Source organism: Peromyscus californicus, unplaced genomic scaffold, assembly GCF_007827085.1.
Source record: "Peromyscus californicus insignis strain IS unplaced genomic scaffold, ASM782708v3 Scaffold_13__1_contigs__length_99412109, whole genome shotgun sequence".
NCBI classification, from domain to species: Eukaryota; Metazoa; Chordata; class Mammalia; order Rodentia; family Cricetidae; genus Peromyscus; species Peromyscus californicus.
The window spans coordinates 58,165,415-58,190,079 of record NW_026294424.1 but is presented as its reverse complement, the minus strand read 5'-3'; the positions used below and the strand labels follow the sequence as shown (position 1 = coordinate 58,190,079).

At 46.2% G+C, this 24,665-nt stretch overlaps 1 protein-coding gene and 1 long non-coding RNA gene across 5 annotated transcripts in view; one reads left to right on the top strand and one right to left on the bottom strand.

Moving 5' to 3' along the window:
- The window catches only part of Tbc1d1 (TBC1 domain family member 1), a 200,042-nt gene that overhangs the window by 23,074 nt on the left and 152,303 nt on the right, over positions 1 to 24,665 (bottom strand). For all 4 annotated transcript variants that reach the window (XM_052734978.1, XM_052734977.1, XM_052734980.1 and 1 more), the window contains 3 exons: positions 17,487 to 17,672; positions 13,561 to 13,722; positions 7,097 to 7,255 (listed from right to left, as the gene is read on the bottom strand). In XM_052734978.1, the coding sequence (XP_052590938.1) occupies positions 7,097 to 7,255; positions 13,561 to 13,722; positions 17,487 to 17,672 (507 nt within the window). The remainder of the gene's footprint in view (positions 1 to 7,096; positions 7,256 to 13,560; positions 13,723 to 17,486; positions 17,673 to 24,665) is intronic.
- LOC128108451 (uncharacterized) lies at positions 2 to 4,552 on the top strand. The gene is made up of 2 exons (XR_008217471.1): positions 2 to 1,217; positions 1,283 to 4,552. It is a non-coding gene; the product is annotated as an uncharacterized LOC128108451 (long non-coding RNA).

The following is a 24,665-nucleotide window of genomic DNA, read 5'->3' as shown; positions in this document are numbered from 1 at the left end:
AAGAGAACACAGGTCAGGTGCAGCATACAAGAGGCCCAGAGAATCAAAGCAGCAGCATGCCTCAGGTCAAGGGAACAAGATCTTTAGGCGATGGGTCATTACATCAGTGTCTTCGGTACCGCCTCTGCTTTGTGAACGTGGTCAGCTGGGGGTCTAGGACAACATTTACAACAACAACCCAGTTTGTAGCTCTGGCTGGCCTGGAACTTGCTGTATAGACCAGGTTGGCCTCTAACTCACTGAGGGCAGACCATCCTCTCCCTCCCAGATGCTGGGATTAAAGGTGTGCATCACCACGCCCAGTGAGTGGTGGTTTAGGTAAAATAAATGGTAATTCCCTTTAGTCTAGTAAATATCTGTGTTTCAATAAAAACCAAGAAAGCCGCTGGTCCTGACAACAGAACCTCTCCCTAAAGCACGGTACATCAGTCCTAGCCCGTGTCATTCAAATGCCCGTGCCACATCCTGCCCACAGGCTGGTCTCACCACAGGACTCCTCTACACTGTTAAATCATAGGCTGAGCTCTGAGGCAGCCCAAGGGATAGCAGGTGTTTTCCTTTACACACAACAGTGACCTTTGGAAAAGGGCATAAAAATGGGTCTTAAAATCATGATTTCCACAAAGTTGGTATCAAAATAAAAAAGGCATGGGCCAGTGAGAGGGCTCAGGGGGTCTTAGGCACTTGTCATCAAGCTGACAACCTGAGTATGATATCATCTCCAGGAGCCACATGGTAGAAGAAGAAAACGAACTCCTCCAAGTTGTCCTCTAATCAACCCATGGGCTTCGGCACTAGTGTGTGCACAGACACAATGAATAAAACTGTCATAAATAAAAGTTTAAAAGGTGGCACTTTTTTTTTTTTTTTTTTTTTTTTTTGCCGTGCTTCATCCAGGAAGCTTTTATTGCTGATACCTGCCAAATCCTCTTGTGACGTCCTGGTGATAGATGGAGAAGAGGGTTTCTAAGGAACAGGAAAGTGACGAGAAAGTGCCACATTAACATTACAGAGGTGCATGGGACCAGCATGGACACAGGGGAGAACCATGGCCTGGCTGGCCATCAAAGGCATCAACTGCATCTGGGGCATAGCACTTGTTGCCATAGTTACTGGACAGCATCAGCAGAGCAGGAGGACATATCCACAGGTCCATCCTCAGCACCTGCTGCCATAGTTACTGGACAGCATCAGCAGACAGGAGGACATATCCACAGGTCCATCCTCAGCAGCTGCCATAGTTACTGGACGGCATCAGCAGAGCAGGAGGACATATCCACAGGTCCGTCCTCAGCACCTGCTGCCATAGTTACTGGACGGCATCAGCAGAGCAGGAGGATAAATCCACAGGTTCGTCCTCAGCTTCCCTGGAAAGCATTTACTTCATCCTGATGACACCTGTCTGGTTTTGGGTTTCAAGAAGACAGCTACAGTCGTCTTCTACTTTTCATTCTCTGTCCCCTTCTCGTCTACACTACCTCTTCCTGGGTAAAGGCACCTGTATGTAAGCCCATGCATGGGGTGGGAAGAGAGAGCTGAACGACAAAGCTGTCCTCAGATCCCCACACACGGACCATGGCACACCTAGCCACACATACACATCACATACATACACAATACATTTTTTAAACTTACAGGTAGAATTAATTCGAATAAGATGTTTTGTTTAACCTAGCACAGACTGTATTATCATCTCAGTATGTAACAGTATGAAAACATCAAGGATTTTACCTTTTCTTCTCATATGTCATTGAGTTCCAGTGGGTTCCTTTGAATGACAGCACACCTTAATTTGGGCTCATCACATTTCAAGGACTCAACAGCCACATTGGGCTTCTGTACTGAATAGGCCAAGAGAATGGCTTTCCTCAGATGATCAAAAGCAGGGAGTATCCTCTCCCTCCATTCCTCACCGGTTCCCAGGCAGACGGGAGCACACCCTGCCCGGCAGTCCCTCCCAGCATGAATACTCCTCTTCCCTATGTAAAAAATACTTACTCATTTACTTATTTACACAGTGAGTCAAACATGCATGTGTTACATGGGCAGTCAGAGGACAACTTGGAGGAGTCAGTTCTCTCTTCCAACCTTGTAGGTCTGGGTACCAAACTGGGGTTGTCAGGCTTGGAGACATGCTCAGCCATCTCCCACTATCTGCCATTCCTCTCGCCCCATGCTTCTCAATAACAGCCAGAGGATCCTGGGAGTGTGGGAAGCCTGTTTAGTGTTTATGAGGTCCGCCTTTCTTTTTTCAACTACAGATCCGTACAAAGTCAGCCTTTTCTTTGTTTACTTCACAGAATATATATGGCTTGCTGGCTACCAGCTTAGCTCCAGGTTCGGAGAGAGACCCGTGTCAAAGGCCCAGGGTGGGAAGTGATAGATTTAGGCTCTGTGTGTGCCCCGTCACTCCAATGTGCTTCCTATAGTGCGTGGCACACCTGGGCACTCAGGAAGACCCTTGGCAACGGCAGCTGACGGCACCGTCTGAGATCTGTCCTAAGTTTCCAGAAGCATCCACGAGAGCATGACTGCTAGGACTAGGTCTCAGGGGCTCTGCAGGTGAACACCGGCACCAACCTGCCACCTAGGATTTCAGGTTGACAGCTTAAACCCGGATACGGTGGGAGTCTCAACACTGAAAACTAAACCCCAGAGGTCTTCTGAGGTGCTGGGAGGGGACGGGTGCCAAGCAGTTGCTGGCAGAGCACTGGCTGACTAGGAGGGTGCAGGGGAGGAAGGAAACTGAGCTGCACTCCACTCCTTTGCCATTCACACTGTTCAACCCCTGTGAGGTCACAGGCTGTCTTAGTTTCCCCTGCTGCTGCTGTGGTAAAACCCTCTGACAAAAGCAGAGAGAGGATGTTCAGAGTTCCCAGCTGAGGGCAGTCAAGGCAGCAGGTGCTGGAAGCGGCTTCTCACTTCATGTCCGGAGTCAGAGGAGAGCAGTGAACTCCCGCATGCTGGTGTTTAGCTGTCTCCTGCTTTTCACATCGCCCAGAAGCCCCTGCCTAGGCAATGTCCTCGCTCACAATTTAGACAGCTAGGTCTTCCCACACTGATGAGTCATAATCAAGATAATCCCCGATAATCAAGGCATGCCCAGAGGCCAGTCTCCCAGGTGATTACAGATTCTGTCAAGCTGACAACTGACATTAACCATCACACAGGGCACATTTAGAATGACCAAGCGAAGTGAGGTCATGTTGAGATCTTGATAATATCAGAAGCACACACTCTTCTGAATAATTCTTGGCGCTGCTGATGCAGGAAAAGTATTAGACTTGAACTGGGATGTTCAACTGCCTTCCACAGAATGGAGACTAGTCTCATACTGGACAGACAGACTAGGGTGGCTGTGTAACAAATTCTAGGCATGTTTCTGTCTTTTGCCATCAAGTTTTTTACTGTAACCCTCAGTTAGCAACCTACTCATCTTTTATGAATTCTAAAACAAGCAGAGAAAATTCTTTCTCAGGTTTGGAGCCTCTGGTTAAAACACATTAAGAGGAAAGAAACCCATGACAGTCCTAACCTGATCCTGTGCCTAAGTGACTCTTCCGGACATGGGCTCTGCCTCTCCCCCAACCAGCACGGGTAACCCTGGCACATCTGGGTTTCACGGAGGAAGAGTCCCTAAGAAGCCCATCAACAACATTTCTGAGGTCAAAAGTGGGGGCATACCTGCAATGGGGATGCTGAGGCAGGGGAACTTTGGGTTTGGACCACACAGTAAGATCCTGACTCAGGAAAAGAACTGGAGCTACCGGAGCACACTGAGAGACTCATGGGACCCCAGAGTCTGCACGGTGCCACCACCTCATACTTGAAACAACCCGCAACAACAAGACTGCAAGGAGCTGACACGGAGAGGGCAGGGGCGGGGCCAACTCCTGCGGGGACACAATGGTGTTTCTGTGTCTCCGGACTGGACTGTGTTCTTTCTACCAAGTCCCTCCCATCACAGGAGAGGCCGCACAGAGTCACCGGGGAGAGACAGAGGGCCGGGCGTCAGGGAGGATGCCTGGGACCCCCGGCAAGAGTCAGAAGTGACAGGAGCCCCAGAGAGAAGGCAGGATGGATCATGCCTCTCCATGCTTTCCACCCAGGCTGGAGAACCACAGAGCTGAGAGGAGAAAGGAGGTCAGGCCAGTAGATGGAGCTGGGGCGAAGAATCCCAGGGCACCTGCTGAGCCTGGTACCTTTCTCCTGGCTGGCTGTGGTCTGTGCTAAAGGACAGGCAGGGGAACATGTCAGGAAGCAGTAAGCAGGGCCAGGAAGACAGGCCATGAGGCGCAAGGATGAAGGGCGCAGCCTGGAGCTGTCCCGGCACCTCCTCCCGCCCTCGGCCTCATGCATCACTTCCACAGTACACTGACTGCACAGTCCACACCAGGCTGTGTAAAGATGAAGTCAGGCCACATTTGAAATCACATTTTATAAACCAGAGAACACAACCAAACTATGAGGTCTACTCTCTTTACTCTCTGAAGGAACAAATCTTGCAAGAAGCTGTTTAAGCAAAAGGCTGCTTTCTTAAAATAAAGCAAGAGAGAGGAAAACAAACCCACGAAAAGCCAAAATACTTCCCATCAATGGTGCTTTTTCTTCCATCCATTATAGGAAAGTCACTTTGGAAGAAATGGGATGTGACGTCACTCTATACCACATACCTTCACTGGGCCCAGAGTCTGCTACTATATATAAAAAAATACACAGAATAGACCAAATACACAGTGTGGGGTAAACAACAGCTGGTAGTGTGAGGTGAGACCTGTCATGTCAGGCCTACTTGAAGTCGACCCACAGCAGAGATGGAGCCTTGCAGAAGGGCACCCAGACTCCACTAATGGGTCTGGGCCAGCAACCAGGATTTCTGGTTCACAAAGGGACAGGAGCCGATTCTGGCAGGGTCCCTGGATATGTCCTAGGAGCCTGGTGGAGGTGACCTGGGGCACGGATTACTGCAAATAGAGGTTCTTTAGGCCCTTGGGAGGATGTCTGGAGGTCATCCAAAGTGGAGATCAGGCGAGCACTGGGCCAGAGGTGAGGAAAGAGAAGGGTCAGCACAGTGGGAGCTGGGTGCAGCTGGCCTCGGGAGCAGAAGGGAGAGGGTGGGGCCGAGCAGGGGCAGAGAGGATATGAATCAGGCGCTGTTTTCTAGGGGAGAGGTCACTGAGCTGGGGCTCAGACAAACACTACTTCCTAGGGAGAGGCCTGGCTGGTGGAGTGGGGGTGGGGGCATGTGACCAATCTGGACTTCATTCGCTTTCTGCAGAAAAGTGATGACATTCAATCGGTCTGAGGCAGAGTTGCTGACCACGCCCAGGAAGAGTGAGGGCAATGCAGACAGGGAGCCAATGGAACACAATGCAAAACGGGGAGAGAAATCCCCCCCATTTTCTCTCCTCCTCCCAGCCACGGAGGAGTGGAGAAGGAAGGCGAGAAGCCATGTGCGCAATCCATCACTCTCCTGCCCCACTTCGGTTTGCAGCTCATGTCACATGACAGGAACATGACGTCACTGGTTCAGTTCCGCACCTGCCAATGTACAAATAGCCAGCCATCCTCAGGGTCACTGGCCGGATGCGCTTCGGCTGGAGGCCTGCCGTGCCTGTCAGCTGCCCAGCACTACTCTTCACCTGCCTGGCAGCTCCTTAGCAACATGGCACCTGCTGGGCTTGCGAGTCTTAGGGATGGCAGGATGACAGTGGGTAGGTGGAGAACCTCTGCTCTGATGACCATGTGACTGCTCAGGGTCTCAGGTTCCTCATTTCTTAGGATAGACGGTCAGTTTCCCAGAGAGGCTGTGGAAGGTGTGGGAGTGCCTCACAACCGACGTGGCAGAAAGATACAACAAGTCCCTGACAGTGTCGGGCACCGTCCTTGGAGCTGAGAGCATACAATACGTAACACAGTCCAAGTGCAGCCATGGAGGGCTGCATCCTACAGAGCAGAACTAGGTGTTAGGAGAGAACAAACCAAAGTTTGCATGTCATACTGCTCATCAGCCAATTATTTACGAGATCTTGAACAAGTTATATAACCTCCCTGTGCACTTATCTATGTGATGTGTAACGGTGTGAAAGCTGACATTTAAAGCCTGCACTGGAGTAGCCTGAAGATCAGTAAGGAAACATGAGGTATGTGGTTTGAAACTGACTCCTTCCTAGCCCAGCTTACCTCCTCCACTGTGGCTGTAGCGAGTGAAGTACCTACAGAATGGGGCCACTGCAGTACCCTGGGCAAAGATAGGGGACCTGGGGGGACGGCCTCAGCATCCAGAACTGGCATTCTAGAAGCAGGACCACATGCTCCACCAGCACGTATGAGCTACAGCCATGGAACCAGCTCCCCGCAGTAGAGGCAGGTCTTGTGAGCGTGACGAGAAGGCACCCGGCCACCTGTATCCCTGGTTAGCCACCAACAGTCAGAGGGTCTCTTGTTTAATCTAATTCCATTCTAAGTCAGCGAGGTCTTCCCCTTGGTAACTGCAAAGACATCCAACACACTGCTTCCTTTTTGTGTTTTAAAAGCTAGTCCAGAAATAAGGCATTGTCCACTTTCCAAGAAGAAACTGCAAACACAGCTTCCTACAAATTTTTTTGATGAGTTCTGTTTGTACGCCACAGTCCAAGGAATGTTTCTAAAACTAAACCAAGGCAGTGTGATTCTCCTGTAACTAAACCAAGGCAGTGTGATTCTCCTGTAACTAAGCCAAGCCAGTGTGATTCTCCTGTAACTAAACCAAGCCAGTGTGATTCCCAGGATGCTCCTTCAGTGAGCTGTAAAGCATCCCCTGGAAATATGAATTACTGAACTAAACCAGAAGTGCGTCTCAACATCCTTAATGACCACTTACATTTCCCCATGGCCCACAACATGCCAAGCAGAACAAGCCAGCCACCAACGCAGAGGGAGATGCTTATGCCCTCTCAGAGGGCATCTGTGACCACTCTCGGGTTTTGAAACGAAAAGTCTCGGCACTCAATTGCAACTGCTAACCCCAAGGGCAGATCACTAAATGATCTGGACATTCTCTCCAGATTTCTCAAATGGAACACCAAGTCTTGTCTCCAGTGATGGGCAGACTCACCGAGGTCGATGAGAATTGCATGCTGCTGGGAGGTCAGTTTCTTCAAGAGTTCTTTGTAGGGCACATCCTTTGGCTGCTGTTTACTGGGAAGTGGATGTTTGAGGAGAAACTGCTCAGCTAGAAATTTCCAGATCTCACCCCGGTGATGACGTGGCACACCTTTAACAGAGTGGAAAATGTTAAACCAGACTTTACGCACAGAATTCAGATCATTGCTAAAACATGAATGTGTCCTTTTTCACTGCTGTAAGTTCTTTGTGTGTGCGTACATGTGCAGGGGCACCTGAGGATGGACACATACATGCACATGCACACACACACGCATACACACGCACGCGCACATGCACACGCGCACACGCACGTAGAGGCCAGAAGACCTCAGGTGCTGTTCCTCAGCCACACCATCCACTTTGCTTAGAGACATGGTCACTCACTGGGCTGCAGGGAGCCCCAGGAATCTGCCTATCTCTGCCTCCTTAGCACTGGGATTACAAGCATGCACGGTCACTCCCAGGCTTTGACGTGGGTTCTGGGAACCGAACAGAGGTCCTCATGCTTGCAACACAAGCACTTTACTGACCCCCAGTTAATGGCATTCCTGTTCAAGCAACAGGAAATGTGTTGTATTTCCCCCTCTCACTTTCCCCTCTCTCTGGCCTTGTCCCTCTGGCCTTCCACCTGTCAAAAGACATTATGATCTGACCAGGTTATACTCTGCAAAGGACAAACCTGTGAGTACGGCAGGAACCCCGACCTGACCCGACCTAAGGCCAACTCACAATGCTCTAAGGAGATGAATGGAGGGTACAAATGTCTCCGAAAAGGAAGGGAATCAAAGTGAGCTGGAGCTCAGGGGAAGGAGAGCTGGCTCTCTGTATCTCAGCAACCAAGATCTCTCAGCTTCCTTCATGCAAGCCACACCTTAAAGATGAAGGAAGGGAAAGGGGACCAACCAGAAGGAAGCTATCTTGAGTGGGTCAGGGTACCCTGAACAGGTGTTGGTAAGGAAGGCCTAGCTGAGTGACCACATCCCACGCAGTCTCTAAATGTTTATCTCAGCGTTACCTTGATGACTCTGAGCAGTGACTGAATAGTGGGCTTCTCAGAAGACACCCCCCCGCCCTTAGTCCCCGGAACCTCTAGTGGCCTTGTTTCTGCAGATGGAGCTAAAGCCAGGACTAAGGACAACATGATCGTGATTATAACCTGGACTCTGTACCTTGAGCCAAGGGTCCCTGACTTGAAAAGAGAAGCCAGTTGCCCATGGAGGCAGAGAAGGAGAATTTGTGTCAGGAAATGCTGTGCAGAGGCTGTGAAAGCCAGGTGCAGTAGAGCTGACACCTTGACTTGGGACTTAGAACTGTGAGAGAAAAAAATATGTGTGCGTTTTAACTTTTAAAGTTAAATTTATTTGACACTTTTAAACATGTGTACAACACATTCTGATCACTGTCACTCCCCACTTTTCTCCACAGTTTTTAAAAATGTTTCATACAATGTAATTTGACCATATTCTTCCCTTCCAACTCCTCCCAGAACCTCCTCGTCTCCCTAACTTTATGCTCCCCGCCCCCTCAAAGTAAAACATCCCCCTGGAATCAGACAAGGAAAAAGATTTAAAAATACCAACCCAAAACAAACCAACAAGACCCTCTAAACCTGTGGAGTCTGTTTTGTGCTGGCCAACTACTTCCGAGCGTGGGGCCTGTCCTGGAGTTTTCCTGGGCCAGCAGCTATCAGCTGCAAATACCATGTCGGTTGGGGATGGGGCTCCACGTCCACTTCCTCTTCCCAATATTGGAATTTTGTGTGCCCTGAACTTGTGCAGGTCTTGAAACTTATTTTAAAGAAAATCTGTGGGCATGTACACGTGTGTGCTTGTGTGTGTGTGTGTGTGTGTGTGTGTGCGCGCGTGTGCGTGTGTGTGTAGGCACATGTGTGCCACCATGTTTGTGTGGCAGTCACAAGACCATTCTCAAGAGCTGGTTCTCCACAGACTGAACTCAGTTCATCAGGCCTGCACACAAACGTCTACCCACCCGACCGCCTCACTGGCTAACTTGTGCTCTAATTTTAGCCACCAAATCTGTCGTGATTCGCTATGGCAGCAACAGGAGACTAACATGTCCTAACAGCTGCTTTCTCACATCAGTTCTACCTCTTTTCTCCTTCCTCACCATTGCGACTCAGATCTTAGATGTGCATGTGCGCACACACACACACACACACACACACCACACACACACACACACACACACACACACACACACACACACACACACACACACACAGCAAATCTGTAATGGTTCAAGCCCTGACTAAAAGCAAACAGTGAACTAGATCATCGTCAGCATGATGAGTGATTTACAGAGGGGCTTTTTCACCAAATACTTTCTGTCAGACTGGAAATTCTTCCCAAGTTAGGAGATGTCCAGTCTCCTCTTAGTACTAAACATTCCCCTTATCTTATCATGATTTATTTTGGGGAGGAAGAGAATACTGGCCATGTTACCAGAGAGTACCAGACACTCTCATATTGCAGGATTTGCCGAGTCTGAGGTTGAAAGCAAGAAGTCATTCAGTCAGACCCAGTGCTTTTGCTCAGAATGTCCTGGAACACCTTCCCCCAGGCTCAGTTTTGCTTTACTCCTAACTCAAGAGGAAACCTGGTCACAGAAGGTCAGCAGGTAGGGAATTCTGGCTAAGCAAGAGACTGTTCACCCAGCTCCTGTGTGAATAACTATTTTCACTAATGGCAAAAGTAATACATGCTTACTGCTGTAAAGGAGAAAACTCTGGCAATGTACAGCGTATAAAGACGAAAAGCCAAAGTCCACCCACAACCAGAGTGGACACTGACTTCCAACATTCAAACAGAAAGCGTCAGAGAGTGGGGAGGAGGAGAAGGCCCGCTGCTGACTCTATCAGGAGAGTCAGTACATGGGGCTGTGCCAAATGACCCTCCTCTAACCTGGACATCTGCAAATGCATTGTGGGAGTTTCTCTATGTAGGTACCAACTGTGAGGAGACTATGAGCACTGTACTCCCTCACACACGGAAACGCCCACCGTGTTGTTTCCCAGGGGTATGCATGGGGTGGTCACGTGGCTGGGACACTTTGTTTTGGTTTCGGCTATTAAAACATGGCACAATAAGCACTTATTGTAGCAATCCGTGGTTGATTAATTTCTAGAATAAGTTTCTGGGAACTGCATTGTTGGGTTGAAGGTAAGTGGCGTTTGCATCCGACCCATCTGCTGATTGCTATGGCCACTTCACAATAACATCCTGAGAGAAACAGCTGCTCGCTTCAAGGATTCTGGACTCTGCTACCTTTCAAGAGATCATTTGATGCACATCAAACTTTGAGTTACTTAATGTTCCACAGAATTCTTTCTTTTCCCAAGTTGACTCCTTAATCCTGCTACTCCCATCACATGTTAACTTGGAAAAATGTCTACGTCCCGACTGGGAGGAAAAGCCTCATCGGTTACACAAGGACTGTCCTCTGTTTCACAGTCTCGGAGGTGACTTAGCCTCTGCTTGAAAGGTCCAGGTCATGCTTTGGTTTAGTATTATTCAAAAAGTCTGAGGCTTGAATGAGCAGTGGCCGTTTGTTTGAAGTTGTTAAGTCTCTGCATGTTGAAACTGGATGACTGAGCCTCTGACCGTTTTACATTCCTTCAGGGAATGACCAAGTCAGAGAAGTCAAAGGAACTCTAGATCATCCCTGGCTTACCCCACTTATGACGTATCTCACAGCCCTGCCCAACTCCAGTGCACAGGGTCCAGATACCCAGAGCCTATCATCTCCTTACTCAACGGAACAGGAAATAAATGTCCAGGTGCCAGGCAACTGCTTCTGAGGTACCACTTCAGAGCATCATCACCTCCTTAACTGTGAGAGGGAAAGACGGGCGCATTCATCTCTGCTACTTTTCAAAACAGCTGTCTGCAACCACCCACCACGGAGGTCACACTGTAGCAGCCATGATGGCTAGAAAATCCACCAGCCCTGCAGGACAGTGTAAGAGGGACAGCTTGGGCCAGGCTTCCCCTGCTGCCAGCCAGGAGGCAGACATGCAGAAAGGTGAAGCCACCTGCCCAGGCTCACACCGGAAGCTGTGCAGAACATGCCTCCAGCCCTATCCCACATACGCCTGGGGCTCGAGAACAGCATTCTGAGGCATGGCTCAACCAGAGACAGCTTGGCATGGTGATGAGAACTCCTGCAGGCTGAGGGCTTGAGGTCACAATCACGCAAGTCTCCTTCATGTGTGGAAGGGAAGGTCAAAACTAGCAATAACTACCCATGAGCACTAAGACCCATGCTGTCCAAGCTCAGTTAAAGTTTCTGTTTATTTACTTATTTGAATGAGTCTGTTTGAATGTGTGGGGTTTATGTGGAGGTGTGTGTGCATGTGCAAATAACGGCAAAAGTTGCTATCAAGTGTCTTCCTCCACAGCTCTCCATTTTACTTTTGGAGTCAGGGTATCTCACTGAAGCTGGAGGTCTGGTTAGTCTAGCTAGCCAGTCTCCCCAGGGAATTCCGTCTCTGTCTCTTGAGTGCGGGACTTGCGGGTAGTTACCACACCTGTCTACGTTCTACATGGGTTCTGGGGTGTGAACTCCAGTCCTCACACTTGCACAGAGGGTGTTTTATCCACTGAGTTATCCCCCAGCATAGTAAGAGGTTTTTAAGAATGTCTAAAAGGGGATGGAGTGATAGACAGCTCAGCGGCTAAACATACTGGCCACTCTTGCCCAGCACCCACATGGTGGCTCACAACTGTCTCTAATTCCAGTTCCAGAGGACCTGACACCCTCTTCTGACCTTCTTGGGCACCAAACATGCACATGGTATACAGACATACATGTAGGCAAAATACCCATACATGTAAGAGATAAAAATAATATAAAAACTTCATTAAAAAGAACAAAACTCCTCAGTTCTATTAGCCCTCTTAGCAATGATGAACATGTGGAGGCTGCTTCCTACTACAGACACAGCCACAGGAAACCCTGCGATGCATGTGTGTGTGCAGCCCTCATTCAGATACTGGGTATTCAGAACCAGACTGAGCAGAGCTCAGTAGCATTAAGCATATGCGATTCCTCTCAGAAGGCTCCCACTCACACCAACGGTCACCAAGATCCACTTCGGGAGAAATCATTCTTGTTCACTTGACCGTATATAGTGAAAATGAATCAGAGCAAAATAAAACGAGAGGGGCAAGGGGGCAGAGGGAGGGCACGGGGTGAGGGGCAGAGGGAGGACACAGGGTGGGGGGCAGAGGGAGGGCACGGGGTGGGGGCCAGAGGGAGGGCACGGGGTGGGGGCCAGAGGGAGGGCACAGGGTGGGGGGCAGAGGGAGGGCACGGGGTGGGGGCCAGAGGGAGGGCACGGGGTGGGGGGCAGAGGGAGGGCACGGGATGGGGGGACAACACAATTGAGAACAGGGTAAATGACACACAGTCAGGAAAATGACAAAACCTATTACTTGGCATGCCAACTTAATTAGTAATAATAATAAAAAAAACCAAACAAACTAGAGAAACGGAATGACAAAATGCAGACTCACATGTTTTTTGAGAATTACTGTGACAAACTGCTGGGAACATTTCCAGACTTCATCTCAAGTTCTGTACTCACCCTTTCAGGGACACAGCAAATTCAGACTGGCAGACACAGGGAAAGGCGCCCCTATTCCCCACCTTCCAAGCCATGTAGGAGAGCAGACTCAAGTGCCATGCTCTAGGATTTCAGTTCATTTTTTCTTCCCAACCGCCATCGCCATCCACACCTTACACATGCACAAACTAAGGCTCAGGGCTGCAGCGATTGCTCAGCAGTTAAGAGCATTTACTGCCCTTGCAGGGGACTTGAGTTTGATTTCTGTATCGGGTAACTGACAACCACCCATAACTCTGTCTCTGACATCTGTGGGCACTCACATGCACAGACTCACACACATACACACAATTAAAAACAAAACCCATCTTTTTAAACAAATTTAAAAACCAAGTGGGGCTCACTCAGGGAGGTTGAGTCTTTGCTTAAGATTACATACACTATAAAATGCTTACCTGGATGGGGTCCAAACCCAGATCCCCTGCCTAGAAGGTGAGCCGAATACTGTTGTTTCCCTAGGTACTCAACCAGCAAGAAACCACACGGTTTCTTTTTAGTTTCCTATTTAATTTATCATATCATTCATCCAGCTCACATGCAACTAAGCCTTGGGTTTTCCTGTCAACATATTAGTCCCGGGCGTTTCCATTAATGTAATTAAGATCATGAAAGGTGATGGAACCCACATCCATCAGTTAGACATCTGGAAATACAGTGAGTAAAGATGAAAAGGCAAGACCGCCACAAACATCAGACTTGCAAATAGCTTCACTCCACCCTCTCGACGTCACAGTGAGTGTGGCCGGCCAGACAGTGACGAGAACACCTACCTTGCCCAACAGCTGAGTGCATTTTTTCCATGTCAAACTTAATTTTCGATCTTCCTGGCGCGCTAAGCATCTTTTCCCACACTGCGGTTACTTCTTTAAGACAAGGGGTGATTTCTTCGTAATCAAGCTTCAAGCGTTTGTTCAGTAAATCATTCTCAGAGGCTGGAAGAGATGAGGGAGGGCAGGTGAGCAGCCCCAGGGCTGCCAGCTGTGGTGACCCCACACGGCCCCCGCTCACCACTACCTCAATGTCCAGTACACGCAGCCAATAGCACAGGTCAAACTGAGGCCCCCTACTTTCTCCTTTTAGAAATGATAAAATGCATCTTTAGTCATGTCACCTTCCCTGTGCCCCATCCAGAGACTAAAAGTTGTGTAAGAAGGGTAGCTGAAGCCGGGCGTGGTTGGCGAATGCCTTTGATCCCAGCACTGGGAGGCAGAGGCAGATGGATCTCCGTGAGTTCAAGGCCAGCCTGGGCTACAGAGCAAGATCCAGGACAGCTAGAGCTGTTACACAGAGAATCCCTGTCTTGAAAAGCCAAAAAAGAAAAGAAAAAAGAAAAAAGGTAGCTGAGCAAGCCAGGTGAAGCATTCCAAGCCGACTTTTTTTTAGTGGGCACTGGGACAATGTGCTTGTCCTAACGCCAACACCAGTTATCCGTGTCCCTGGGAAAAACCACAATCCCAGCTGCCAAGTGTCGACAGTGCAGACAGGCAGACTGAGACAGTGGGGTTAACTTCTCTCTGATGGAAGGCTTCCGGAGCAGTAATTAGTACCGGATCATATACTCGAAAAGCAGAAAGCAGGCTCAGCCAGACACAGACACTGTCATGTGTGCGCCTCTATTGTCTTTCCCCAAGAGCATGCAAGCCAGCGTGGACCCTGGTCAACTCCAGGAGCCACTCACATCTGCCACTTCAACTTCTTTTAAGAAGCGTATTTAAAAAAAAAAGTCACAGAATAATGGTTCTGCGCACATAGCGCACCCTCTGATTGGTTCCTGTCTGATCTAGATTCTATATTTAATGAGAAAGTTCTACACTACTCCGCAATTCACTCCTACCAAGCTTATGAAACATTGTTAAGCAATCAACTTGCTACTGTTGATTATTTGTATTATAATGGATTAATGCTTCCTATATTAAATTTAGCAAGTTGATTGCATGGATAAACATATCCCGGGCTATACAGAGGTAAGATAAATGAACTCAAGCAGTAATGCTCTAAGACCACCAGAATAAACACTGCCAATAAGCATGGTAAAGCAGCCAGTGAGCACAACACAGCCCCTGGCAAGGTGACCAGGGCAACCCCACACTCAGCTGCTCCATGCTCATCGGACTAGTCATCCCTGGCAATGTAGCAGGCACTTTGCTTTGGGGTTATGCTGATTCTACTTCACCAATTATAGTCAGGACTTCTACTGTTCCCAAGAGGTAGCCAGACTCATGCTTCTTCTATAGGTAGTTTTCATTTTACCTGGCCACCTAAAAGACTGACTGAAGAACACTAAGCATTAAGACCTACAGTATGAGCATTACTGCCTTTTCAATTTTCAACAAAGATCTCCAAATACACAGCTGTTATTTACCTGATGCCACACTTTGTAATGTTATGACCATAGATGTTTTTATTATCATCGATACCTCCCAGCCTTGTGTGTGTGTGTGTGTGTGTGTGTGTGTGTGTGTGTGTGTGTGTGTGTGTGAAACTAAAACAGAGAAGCTTCCTTCTGCAGTAGATGGAAACAAATATAGAGATCTACAGCCAGAAAATGTACAGAAAGTGAGAGAGCTTAGAACACTCAGTTCTAAACAGCATGTCTCCATCAATTCCCTCCCCTCAGGACTCAGGGAAACTTACTGAAGAGGAGAAAGATTGTGAAAGCCAGAGAGGGAGAGGGACACAAGAAAACAAGGCTTCTAAACACAGCAGGACTGGACATATGAACTCACAGAGACCGTGGCAGCATGCACAGGGCCTGCATGAGCCCTTGCCAGATGGGCTCCAGTTCCGAAAGGAGAAGTGGACGAAAGTCCCCATCCCTAACCCAGAAGCTATCTCTAATTGATAACTATCAGCAAATGAAAAGTTAGTTTTCTCTGATAGTCTCACCGGGGACACAAACCACTTTTAAGGGCAGGCCCCAGGCCCAGTAGTGGATGGCCAACACAAAAAGAACTCAGTGCCATCTCTGGATGTTTTCTGTCTTTTTTAGATGCCTGCTTTCAGAATTACCTTCAAGAGTACACAAGGAAAAGCAGTAAGAATGAAGGAGGAAAAAGCTCAATACTGACCTGTTAAAACTGCCCTTCCTGTACCCCAACTGCCCAGGGCAGCCTGACACAACAACCTTTTCTCAGCTTCGCTGTCTCAGCAATGGAGCACTGGCTTCATCTCTAAGCATCTGTTCCAACTGTTGGACTACCGTCACATCAAAAGGTTTTTATTACTTCAGTTCACTGCTTTCTGATGAAACGTACCATCTATGCTGACTCTTCCTCACTTTACATTTCTTCAGTCTGCACCTTTCTCAGCAGCAGGAGCTGTATTCCTGGTATCTGGTGCTGCTGTAACTCACAGATGCCTGATCACGAGGACATCTATCTACTCACGGTGACACCAGCAAAGAGGAGCAGCAGAGAGACCAACAGGGCTTCACGGGACACAACATACTGTCAGAGTTTATTCATAAGATCTGTGTCTTGGTTACTTTCAGCTCTAGTCAAACTTCGGGGTCCTCATTAAAAGACAAAAGCCTGTGACCAAGGGTAATGCTCAATGAAACACACAAATTTTGAACTGCCTTAAGCCATGTCATCATGAGTGAACTTCCTGCTACAGGAGTGTTCAGACTTCCCACTCAAAACCTTTAGGACTTCAAACCCAGGCAGCACTTTGCACCCTAGAACCCACTTGCTTCCCACGGGGATATATATATATGTAGATGCAGAAGCTACTCTGAAAATAGCAACTATTGATTCAAGTCTTGAAATGAAACAGGAAACAAAACTTAAACTTTCTAAGTTCCTGTCATATTTTGATAATGTTGGTTGTAGTGGGAAACTCTTTCTGTACACTGTGTAGATGTGTCTCTGCCAAGGTACCTTCTGATTGGTTAAATAAAGAGCCGAATGGCCAATAGCCAGGCAGGAGAGGATAGGCGGGACTTCTGGGAAGAGATAGGAACTCTGGGAAGAAGAAAGGTGGGATTCACCAGTGAGAAGCAGAGGGAGTCAGATGTACGGTATGGAGGAGAGGTAATAAGTCACGTGGCAGAATGTAGATTCATAGAAGCAGGTTAATTTAAGTTATAAGAGCTGGTTGGGAATAAGCCTAGCTGATGCCAAGCTTTCATACTTAATAAGAAGTCTCCGTGTCATTATTTGAGAGTTGGCAGTCCAAAGAAAGTTCACCTACAGTTGGTATCCATACAGGTAAAGCTCAGATAAATTTTTTTTCAGGAACTCATTAAATAGCTACATAAAATGAAGTTATATACCTTAATGATTTACATAGGATCAGCTTATTCTCAATATCTAGGCAGAAACTATGGCTGGGGATTAAAAAAAGGAAAAAAAGAAAAAAGAAAACCCATAAACCCACCACAAAACTACCATCACAACAAAACAGACCAACAGACCAAACAATATAAACCACTTCTGAGGCTTAGAACTTAAATGGTGGTTACATTTCAAAAGTTACAGACATGGTGCTTATGATGGCACGCAGGAATAGGTAACATAGTAAGATTTAAATGTCTGGAAAGTAAATGGTGTCAATATTACTTTGAAAAAGTAAACAGACAGGACAAGCATCCATGTATGCTAGGCCATCTAGATTGATGCTTTTAAGACTGTATCCTGTGTGTGAGGATCCACTAAGAGCATCATCAGTTCTGATCAGCTTCAAGCTCCAAACCAACCTTGCAGCTTCTGATTCTCCTTCTCCATCCTGAGCAGCAGTATCTGCTGCAGAATAGCCTTTCTCCACAGCTCTCGAAGCTCGTGGGATGTCCTCTTCTTTTCTTCTGCGACAGGGCCAAATGGTCCGTCTTCACACACTGGTTCTAAAGGGGATCGTGGGGGGAGCTCTCCCAGCTCTGAATAATCTGGAAACGAAAAAGGACAATGCAGAACGGTATTTCTTTCCTTCTAAAATTGTGTGTGTGTGTTGTGTGTGTGTGACAACTCTGTGGACTGGTTCTCTCCTTCCACCTGCATGTGGGTCCTTGGGACTGAACTCAGGTCTCTGGGCTTACACAGGAAGCTTCTTCACCTACTGAGTCAGACCACCAGCCTCAGAATGGTCTGTTTCTCCAACAACAAGAAGTATGTATTCAAATGCTTTACCAACCCAGAAATTTCTGCTCAATTAGCGAAGATACAACATCACCAAGTGTAAAATTTATGTTTGGGGGCCAGCAAGATGGTTCAGCAGGTAAAGGTGCATGTCACTGAGGTTGGCAACCTGAGTTTGATCTCCTGGACCCACATGAAGGAAGGAGAGGACTGACCCCTGAAAGTTGTCCTCTGACCTCCACCTGAGTGCTGTGGTATATGCATGCTTGCCCCGCCCCTCACATACACAACCAACCAAACAGGTAAATGTAATTTAAAAATTATGGTTTAATATTCACCACAATAACTTATGTATGAGTCACAAACACGAAATAAATGACACATTAAATAGGAAGCAGAAGCTAGAGTAGTTCAGGAAATGTTGAAAGACATGCTTTAGGTTTAAGATTAAATAACCTTTAAACAATCATATAGTTGTTACCATGTTTCTGTAGCCATTTACTTAATACAACTGCCCTAAGACAGCAGTATTTAGTTTTATAAACTACCTAGTTTTATATTTTAAAAAACTCTGATAACAGAAAAACAAGGTGCAGGTGCTTGAGAGACGTGCCCGGTGTCACACAGGTGGGCACTGCGGGAACCAGCGTGGGGACACAGCAGCCTGGCTTACACGAGCACTCTCACTGTCAGACCGTTAGCTATTCTGAGGGGGTTCAATGTCCTTAAGAGACAACATGAACCGGGACTGTTCGTAGATCCCCCATCAAGTGCAGGGCACGGTACTGGGCAATTATACAGGTAGTCACTTATCTGGACAATTCTAAAAGACACACAATTGCTTGAAAGGGACACAAAGGCCCAGGGAGACAATGGACTAAGCCAGCAGCTGTCAGGGCCTCCACTCTGCCTGGCTTAGGAGCCACCTGCTCACCACTAGAAGCCACTTCAACTCCAATGTTCCCGTGCCAGTTTCTAAATGCCTGTGTTTTACTTAACTCCTCACATTTCAGGACTCTAACTCCCTCTCTCTGCAGAAACCATGTTCCTGTTACACACGGTACTGTAACTCTCAAATACCGTATAGACATGTACAATGTCCTGCCTGCTCACCATGACCCTAGCACTAAAAGGCAGTGAGGTCCTTGTACAAGTGGGTCTCGCATGACAAGAAGCATTCTCAAGGGCTACTGTGTCACTGAACTGAAGGAACACGGGTCTTAACATATGCAACTGGAACAAGCTTCAGAGGCAGCTTAGGTCTCAAAACCACCCAAACAGACAGACCCTTTTCTGACTGGCAGCCCTAACACAATCCTGGGTTCTCATTTCCCTAGTAGCCATTGGCACTGGCCGTTCACTGCCTTTCCTGAAGCTGAATCCCCTGCTATGAGATCCTTGAGTGTACACAGAAGCAGGAACTGCTTAATATCTTTTAATAACCTGCCCATCTGAACTAAGAGCACTGAGCTGTAACTTGGCCAGGAATAAGGAATACTCTAGTGGTTTAGACAGCTCGGTCTCAAGTCCAGTGCAGTTTCTGACTAGAGCCGTCTACAGGGCTTCTGAAGTACCAGCTCTGAGTTCAGTTTTCATCGAACCTAGATGTGCAAGAGTGCAAGTGCTGTTTTGTGTGATGATGATCGAGGTTTAAGACGTAAATCCCTTCCTAATGTTCTCTGCCTCTGCCCACTTGCAAGTCATCAGGGCTGCTTGTTGGGTGATACAAATAAGCTTGTCTGATTTTCATAAAAGCCTTATGAAAGACTTCAAACCAAAACCATCAGAAAAGATGGGGAAGGACATCACCAAAGGAAAAACCCACCAAAAGGACACTGTAATCCTAACATCTAAGCACCAAACACAAGGATACCCAAGTTAATAAAAGAAACACTACTACAGCTTAAATCACATATTAAGCCACACCCATTGACAGTGGGAGCCTTCCATACCCTACTCTCACCAAAAGACAGGTCAAATAGAGAAATCCTGGAGCTAACTGATGTACAAACCAAATGAGCCCAACATATTTACAGAACATTTCACCCAAACACAAAAGATATACCTTCTTCTCAGTACCTCAAGGAGCTTTCTCCAAAACTGAACAAATACTCAGATACAAAGCAAGTCTCAACAGATATAAGAAAGGTGACCTAACGCCCTCCTCCTATCTGACCACCATGGATTAAATCTGGAGTTCAATGACAGAAACAAAAGAGAGCTTACAAACTCACAGAAACTGAACAACTCTCTATTGAATACAAAGTGGGTCAGGACAGAAACTAAGAAAGAAATTAAAACTGTCTAGAATTGAGTGAAAATTCACAGCCTACCCAAACTTATGAAGGCAGTTCTAAGAAGCAAGTTCCTAGTACTAAGTAATGTTAAAAAGTTGGAGAGATCTTATATTAGTAACTTAACAACACACCTGAAAGATTTAGAACAAAGAGAAGGAATCAAACCCAAAAGAAGTAGATGGCAAGAAAAAAAACAAACTCAGGGCTGGAATCAATGAAACAGAAACAGCAACAACAAAATAATACAAAGAATCAATGAAGCAAAGAGTTGGTTCTTTTGAGAAATCAGTGTATTTACAAACTCTTATCCGAATTAACTGAAAGACAGAGAGAAGATCCAAATGAACAAAACCAGAGGTGAAAGGAGGCATAACAACAGACACTGAGCAATCTAGAGAATCATAGGACACACTTTAAAAACCTGCACTCCACCACCAAACTGGAAAACCTAAAAGAAATGGATAGTTTTCTTGATAGGTACCACTTACCAAAGTTAGATCAAGATCAAATAATCAATTTAACAGTAACCAATTTAAAAAACAGGGCTATAACCCTTAGTGAAACAGAAGTAGTCATTAAAAGTCTCCCAAATCAAAAAAAGTCCAGGGCCAGATGGTTTTGGCACAGAAACCTATTAGATTTTCAAAAAAGAGTTAATGCCAATACTTCTCAAATTATTCCACAGAGTAGAAACAGAAGTAATAGAATTTTCCCAAGTTCCAGCCCTGAAAAAATTCCTCCCAGAGTCCTGGGGAAGACACTACATCCAGCATGGGGTATCTGAGGGAAAGGAATCTACGTACATCATGCTCTTTTGTCCATTGACTTTATTTTTCTATGACAAAATTCTATCTATACAGCTTCAGTTCCATCTTCACATTCAGTTCCTCTCTGTGCCCACTTTTCCTGTCCTCACAGTTTTAGTAAGCTCCTATGCTTTTGACATCATCTTTGTCCTCTGTCCCTTCGTCCTCTACAAGAGATCTGCCTTACCACCTACTGAATCTCTGCTTTTTCTCTTCTCTCCGGCCATGTAGCTCTGTCTACCATCTACAGAAAAACTACCTTTTTCCTTTCTTTCCTCGCCACATGACTCTCTGACCCTCTGGAATTCTGTTCCAGTCCTTATTACACCTGGTTATGCAAAAAGCCCTATTGTCCTCAGTCAATTGCTCTGGAATGCCACTAGGCCTGATGGAAGGGGTGGTCTGAGCTTCATTTGCACAAGACGCAAAGCTATGCATCTACAGCCTGCTTGTCTCCTAGGCTCAGCGGGGGAGTTAGTTACCTAGAGGTTCAGCAGGTCTGAGAAGCTGAACTGTTTGCCAAATGGTCTAGTAGTATATGAGCCCACAAGAATTTCACAGCAAAAGACAGTTGAAATATTAAAAACTGAATAACATCAAATATTCCATGATAGATGGCTTCCTCTAGAAAAAAATGCCTTGAAATTTCTAGGTGTATCTTTAATACATAGCTGAACCTCTATAATATAGTCTTGCGGCCCAAAAGACAGTAGGAGCATTGCCCTATTTATTTTATGAGGTCACAGTTACCCTGATACCCAAACCACATAAAGACCTAACAAAGAAAGGGAATTACCGATCAATTTCCCTTAGGAACACAGATGCAAATATTCTCAATAAGATACTTGCAAACCTAATCCAATAACACATCAAAAAGATCATCCACTATGATCAAGTAGGCTTCACCCCAGAGAGGCAGGGATAGTTCAACATATATAAGTTGATAAATGTAATACACCATATAAACAAACTAAAAGACAAAACAACATGATTATCTCATTGGACGCAGAAAAGGCCTTTGACAAAATCCAATATCCCTTCATGAGAAAAGTTCTGGAGAGATTAAGGATACAAGGGACATATGTCAATCTAATAGAGGTAGTTTACAGCAAGCTGATTGCCAATATCAACCTAAATAGAAAAACTCAAAAGCATTTCCACTAAAATCAGGAACAAGACAAGGCTATCCACTCTCTCCATATCTATTCAATACAGTATTTGGGAATCTTAGCTAGAGCAATAATGCATCTGAAGGAGACCAAGGGGATACAAACTGGAAAGGAAGAAGTCAAAGAGCCTTTACTTGTAGATGATATGATAGTATACATAAGCAACTTTCAAAATTCCTCTAGGAAACTCCTACAGCTGATCCACACTTTTAGCCCAGTGGCTGGATACAAAATCAACTCACTGAAATCAGTAGCCCTCCTATATATAATTGACAAAGAGACTGAGAAAGAAATCAGGGGAACAACAGTTTTCACAATAGCCTCAAATAATATAAAATATCTTGAAGTAACTCTAAGCAAGCAAGTGAAAGACTTGTATAATAAAAAACTTTAAGACATTGAAGAGCCGGGCAGTGGTGGCGCACGCCTTTAATCTCAGCACTCGGAAGGCAGAGGCAGGCGGATCTCTGTGAGTTCGAGGCTAGCCTAGTCTACAGAGTGAGTTCTAGTTTCCAAAGCTGCACAGAGAAATTCTGACTAGAAACTTGCTTCGTCCCCAAAAGACATTGGAGAAAGTAACTGAAGACGATATCAGAAGATGGAAAGATCTCCCATGCTCATGCTACAGTAAAAATGGCAATCTTACCAAACACAGTCTACAGATTCAATGCAATCCCCACCAAAATCCCAACACAACTATCACATATCTTGAAAGGGCAATTTACAGTTTCACATGAAAACACACAAACAAAAACCCCAGGATAGCTAAAACAATTCTGAATATTAAAGAACTGTAGTAATAGAACAGCATGGTATTGGCACAAAACAGACATGGTATTGGCACAAAACAGACATGCTGAACAGTGGAACAGCATTGAAGACCCAGACCAAAATCCATATACCTACTGACATCTGATTTTTTTAAAAAAAGCAGCCAGAAATACACACTGGTCTAACTGGATGTCAGCATGTAGAAGAATGTAAATAGATCCACACTTATCACCCTACACAAAACTCAACTCAAAATACATCAAAGACTTCAACATAAAACATAAAACACTGATAGAAGAGAAAGTGGAGAATAGCCTTGAACTCACTGACACAGGAAAAGACTTTCTGAACAGAACACTGTTAGCTCAGGCACTAAGATCAACAATTAATAAGTGGGACCTCAGAAAACTGAAAGGTTTCTACATGGTAAAGGACACCATCATCTGATAAAATGGCAGCCTACAGCATGGGAAAAGATTTTTACCAACTCCATGTTCAGTAGAGGGCTCATATTCAAAACACACAAGGAACTCAAGAGGCTAAATACCAAGAAAACAAAGAACCCGATTGACAAAACGGGTACAGATCTAAAAAGAAAATTCTCAAAAAAGGAAACTCAAATGGCTGAGAAACATTTAAAGCAATGTTCAACATTCTTATTCATCGGGGAAATGCAAATCAAAACTACTTTGAGATTTCATCTTACACCCATCAGAATGGCTAAGATCAACGTAACAGATGACAGCTCATGCTGGTTACTTGTGGAATAAGGGGAACACTCATCCAGTGCTTGTGGGAGTGCAATCTTGTACAGCTACCACGGAACCCCAAACACAAACAACAAATGTAAGAGGATCCCAGAAAAGGGAATCAGTGAAGCCTGGAACATCCTGGGAAGATTGAGCAGAAAAGAAAGAAATCAGAGAGACAGAAAAAAAACAAGGCCCTAGAGAGCATGCAATATTGGCAACAAGTGACTGGGCTGCAGCTCTCTAAAAACAAGTTTATTTTTAAATTACATAAACTATCTATCATCCATCCATCCATCCATCCATCCATCCATCCATCCATCCATCCATATATCTCATTGAGATCTACAGACAGAGATGGCCATTTAACACACACATAACTTTATATACATATAACTTTATAAGAAACATCACCGTCTCAGTGTTAATCCTCTGGTGACCAAGCATCCATCCACTTCAGCCCAGAACAATGGTAAAATAAAACGAAATTCTGTCCCCAAGGTGATAGCTGAACGGGCGCCATTCCTAACAGTGTCAGGAGTGGTTGAAGACAGGTCAACAGGGCTGACAAGAGTTCAGAGGGTCACTAATGACGACTGAGCCAACCCTAACTGAGCCCTTCCAGGGCAGTCAAGTGCCGAGTCCTGAAACATAAGAAGGGCAGCTGCCAAGGCCAGGGAACTGTGAAGTACAGCATGGGCAAAAAGACGAACAGTTCCATCAAGACGGGGGAAAGAAGGGGTGCACACAGATTATAAGAAATAAGTCACGTTGGTAAACTGGGGCAACAGATGAAGGGCCACCTGCTAAGCAAGACCTCCACCTTGGTGCACACACAGAGAAGTGAAACGATGGCATGCCACAACTTCTGTGCCAGAGAGCCAGAAAGCAGGAACCAAATGGGGTTAACTGACTGATACCCACACTAGACTCTCAGATTTCCTCCACAAGGAGTTTTGAAAAGACGTCAGACCACTCAGCATTGTTATTCCCACTGCTGGTGTCCAGGAC